Raw genomic sequence first — 5,076 nt, forward strand, 5'->3', positions numbered from 1 at the left:
TGAACTAATATATTTACTCCCTGAGGTTTTGGTTTCTCACACTGATACGATCATGAAAGTCGTGCGTCAAAGTTTACAACTACAGCCAGTTTCAATGAGTGCTCGGCCTATCTAGATGATGTTCAAATGCTCTGAAAAGAGCACCAATGTCTTCATCTTCAAAAGAGTTTCGCGTGAGTATCTTAAACGCTTCAATCAGAGTCCGGTGGAGGGAGTTGTGGCCATTTTATGAAAGCCGCGCATTGCAGAAAAGTTCCACGCGGCCAGGTGAATTTCAAGGGGATAAGTCACCCAGCCGGGTGTTCGAACCCCATTCTGCTTCAGCGGGTCAACCAAGCTATAAATAGTATTTTTTTTTTCCTAATTTTTCCATGAGAGTTGATGATTGAATTATAAGCTTGAGAGATTTGTTTCTCCGTTGAGGGTTTGTATCCAATTCCTAGTTTTCTAGGTTGTTTTTCCCATCAATTGCTAGTTTAAGTATGAAATTTCCATCAATTGCTAGTTCATGCATGGATCAAGTAAATGCATATTTTGAGGCTTATAAATTCCTTGAAGGTTTAGCTATGGATGCATGTTAGTATGATGTGAGTGTCTATTGCTTATTCCATCAATGACATTTATCTTCATGTCCATATTCTTCATCTCTTGATCTTCCATCATTTTAGCTTAGATTCAATATATTTTTGTTGGATCTACTTTATATCTTTTATGTGTTTTTGGAAAACTGAAAATCACCACAAAAATTAGTAAGATTAAACATCAACTTGGATTTTCTTTGGAAAATGGAACTCACAATACTTGATTCTTATCCCTTTTAGCCAAAAAAGGACACAGTTACTCTCTTGCATTTGAAATATTAATGTAGTACTTATGAGATTTTCTTAGGCGAAAATGCCCCTCAGCACATGAATGGCATTTTTTACCATTTATAATCTCATCTCACCTGCTGCCTAACATCCTACAGATTATAGTTATTACTCGTTATTTTTTTTTTTTTATTATTATTATTATTATTATTATTGTTCTAATTATGCATACTTTTGTTAATAGTTTTAGAATATCATCTAATTTCATTTTTTATTCTATAAATAAAATTATTATTTGTGTTTTAATTATAAATTAAAATTAAATTGATATGAGAAATTATAAGAAAGTGTTTTCTTTAAAATTATGTAAAATGAAATGCATAATAATCAAAACAAAGTACCAGTAGATAGAATCGAATCCATACCCCTCTTCTTCCTTCTCCGATATATCTTCCATAATTATACTAGCTTTTTTTCGTCCTTCAAATTATTCTTCACTTAATTTATAGTATATCATTTGTACTTTGTAATCTACTATCACTCCTCATTGTGTAGTATTTTTCAAAACTTGGGGAGTATCGTAACATGCGTAAATGCTTCAACAATCAGCATTGTCCAAACGGCAGAGCAATCTTCAAGAAAGAAATTTGTTGAATTAAGATGATTAATAAATTCTAATTCAAAACTTGAATAAAAATGATTTACAATTTAAAAATGAGTGCTAAATAAATTGATCCGAGGGGACATGAAAAAATCTACAAAATTAATTCGAAGTGTGAAAAGTATTTAGAACTTAATTAGGACGTTAGAGAAAATAAATAAGCGACATATAAAGGGCAAATATATGTAATAAAAAAAAAACTAAAGAAGAGTAATTGATGGAAATAAATACCTTGTCAGAATTCATATAATGACGTAAAAGGAGATGCCCAATGTTTAAATTAGTTTATTTTAAAGAAATTCAATGTGAACTTAAGGAAATTACGATGAGGGCCGGGTTTTAATTTTATTTATTTGGTTGTTGAATATTGTCACAATGTGTTTAAATAGTACTCCTACTACTAGTATTTATTTTAAAGAAATTCAATGTAAGCTTCAGAAAATTACTATGAGGGACCGGTTTTAATTTCATTTAATTGGTTGTTGTTGAATATTACTACTAATATATCTGATTTACATTAATGCTCAATCTATTTTTGATCTCAATATATATAGATAGATAGATAGCAATGTTTTGAAAATAATATTCATAGAGAAGAAAAATATTCTTTGAAACAAATAACATCAAAGATCTTGATTTTGGAAGAGGGAGTATTATTTTTTTTTCCGGGAAAACTAATTACAAAAGGCGAGTTTGTTGTTTATGCAAATTGTAATGATAAATAACCGTTTCTTTAATAGAAAGTGCAAGTGAATTGATTTTTTGGAAATGTGACAAAATCAACTACGTTTAAAAAAAATAAAATTCAAATCAACTAATACTCATTCGACGCGTATTTACGCAGAAGACTTCTGTGCAACTAGTTCCTTTTTCTATGGGAGCAAATTTAAAATTTGGTGGCAACAACATTTTGAAGGGACAAAGTGATGATTAATTTAAATGAAGTTTTCATGATGCTGCTAATTGTTGGATTAAGCACTTAATATAGCAATGAAAATGAAATTACCATTGAGTTAACTTGTAATTAGGAAATAAACCCATCTCACCAAACCCATCTTTACCGACAAATCATTGAAAATTTGAATTCTGGTCAAGTCCTAACAATCAAATCGCAATAAAAAAATATATTAATGAAAATGAAATTACCATTGAGTTAACTTGTAATTAGGAAATAAACCCATCTCACCAAACTCCACGTTTGACAAAAATGGCACTTACTTTCAGCAATAGACGTGTGTTCAATTTTGCTTGCCGTGGCATAAAGCAGGATCTACAAATTGTAAGAATGAATAACTAAAATTATGCTAATCACGAGTCATTAACATAACTAAATCACCTCACAATTATTATAAAGAAAAATCACATTAACCAACAATAGTAGTAGATTCCGAAGCTATATTTTCATCAAAAAATGCATACGACGGGTATCTAATTACGATTATGAAATGACCAGATGAATCACAATCAACCTAATGTAAACTGTAATGTGAATGAGCTTCAACATAAAAAAAATTGCAGTGAATTTCGTAATTTTAAAACAAAATAAAAATAGGAAAGAGTAAAAGGAAAATTGGGCGGGGGTAGGTGTGCGATTTGACCAAACCTACTTGACGCACAATATATAAACCCCATTTCCCAATCCATTTTTCTCAGCTTGGACGTTCCCTTCTCACGGAGAACTACAAGCTTTACAATTAACTCCAATAGCATTTCATTTTCCTATTATTCCACTCTCATCTCTAACAATGCGGTCCCTTAATTCCCCCGCCGCCGTGGACCTCAAATCCCTTATCCGTACAGCGGGCACAACCCGGGTCGGGTCGGGTCATCGGTCCATCCAGTGCAACGTCAATTCCAGCACTAATCAGGCGACCGGCGTTAGCTTCGGGTCGGGCCGGGCCCGATACGAGTGGCAGAGCGCCTGCGCAATCCTGGCCAGCAAAGTGGAATCGCAGCAGCAGGACACTCAGAAGAGCGGCGCCGACGTCGTCAACGGCCACGCCACGCTCGACCTCGTCCCCGTCAAGGACCAATCCACCTTGAAGAAGCCGCTCAGCATCGCCGATTTCTCGCCGGCGCCGCTGCACGGCGCGCAGCTCCGCGTCGCCTACCAAGGCGTCCCCGGCGCCTACAGCGAGGCCGCCGCCGGGAAAGCCTACCCTAACTGCGAGGCCATTCCTTGTGACCAATTCGAGGTGGCTTTCCAAGCCGTGGAGCTCTGGCTCGCCGATCGCGCCGTGCTGCCGGTGGAGAACTCCCTCGGCGGCTCGATCCACCGGAATTACGACCTCCTCCTCCGCCACCGCCTCCACATCGTCGGCGAGGTGCAGCTCCCCGTCCACCACTGCCTCCTCGCCCTCCCCGGCGTCAGGAAGGAGTACCTCACGCGCGTGATTAGCCATCCGCAGGCGCTCTCCCAATGCGAGCACACGCTCACCAAATTGGGGCTGAATGTCGTCCGCGAGGCCGTCGACGACACCGCCGGCGCCGCGGAGTACATCGCCACCAACAACCTCCGCGACACGGCGGCGATCGCGTCGGCGCGCGCGGCGGAGCTGTACGGGATGCAGATCCTCGCCGACGGGATCCAGGACGACAGCGGCAACGTCACCAGATTCGTGATGCTGGCGCGCGAGCCGATCATTCCGCGGACAGATCGGCCGTTCAAAACGAGCATCGTGTTCGCGCACGAGAAGGGGACCAGCGTGCTTTTCAAGGTGCTCTCCGCCTTCGCCTTCCGCAACATCAGCCTCACGAAGATCGAGTCGCGGCCGCACCGCCACCGCCCGATCCGCCTCGTCGACGACGCCAACGTCGGCACCGCCAAGCACTTCGAGTACATGTTCTACATCGATTTCGAGGCCTCCATGGCCGACGTGAGGGCGCAGAATGCCCTCGCCGAGGTACAGGAGTTCACCTCCTTCCTCAGAGTGCTCGGCAGCTACCCTATGGACATGACGCCGTGGTCGCCGTCGTCGTCCGCCGCCGATGATTAGGACATTCCCGATTTGCCCTTCGTGCATCTGTTTTCGTTTTTTTTATTTCTGTGTCATTGTTGATTGGAACTCTTACTTTTGCCAAATTACGGAAATGCCCCTGGAGAAGGACCCAAATTGTTAGATACGTACGTATAAGTCATAACGACCATTCAAATTGCATTGGGTAGGTAAAGATTGTATATTTTGGTTGGCCTGCTGGTTAAATATGTAATTTCGGCCCCTTGAAGTTGTGGGACCTTACTTGTATTAATAATTTTATGAAATTAGTTTGTGTAATCTACCTACCTAGTCCTTTTTTCATGTTGAATGGTAGGTCACGATATTCTTGTAATTTACCTATTTCTTTTCCTTCAATTTCAATACAATGAAAATTCAAGAAATATAGAGTCGGTAAGAATTTGTATTCTTTGTATTTTCTTTTGAAGTTTTTTACTATTTATTTGTGCATGCCATTAAGTTTTTTACTATTTAAAATGAATTTTTTAGTTTTTGTATATATTTCAATAAGTAATCATTTTTATCTGTTACATTTTCATAGTCCATGATTATATAAAAGATTTGGTTAGATATGTCATTACATTTGTCACTGTATTATAAGGTCTAGTTT

The 5,076-nt window shown here is 39.1% G+C and overlaps 1 protein-coding gene across 1 annotated transcript; it reads left to right on the forward strand.

Moving 5' to 3' along the window:
- Positions 1-3,112: 3,112 nt before the first annotated feature.
- LOC125223128 (arogenate dehydratase 3-like) lies at positions 3,113-4,745 on the forward strand. Its single transcript, XM_048126119.2, has one exon. The coding sequence runs from the start codon at positions 3,216-3,218 to the stop codon at positions 4,464-4,466; it is 1,251 nt and encodes a 416-aa protein (XP_047982076.1). The 5' UTR covers positions 3,113-3,215; the 3' UTR covers positions 4,467-4,745.
- The last annotated feature ends 331 nt before the right edge of the window (positions 4,746-5,076 follow it).

Source organism: Salvia hispanica, chromosome 1 (genome assembly GCF_029641045.1).
Source record: "Salvia hispanica isolate PSC_SH4W2 chromosome 1, Shi_PSC_v1, whole genome shotgun sequence".
Lineage (NCBI taxonomy): Eukaryota > Viridiplantae > Streptophyta > Magnoliopsida > Lamiales > Lamiaceae > Salvia > Salvia hispanica.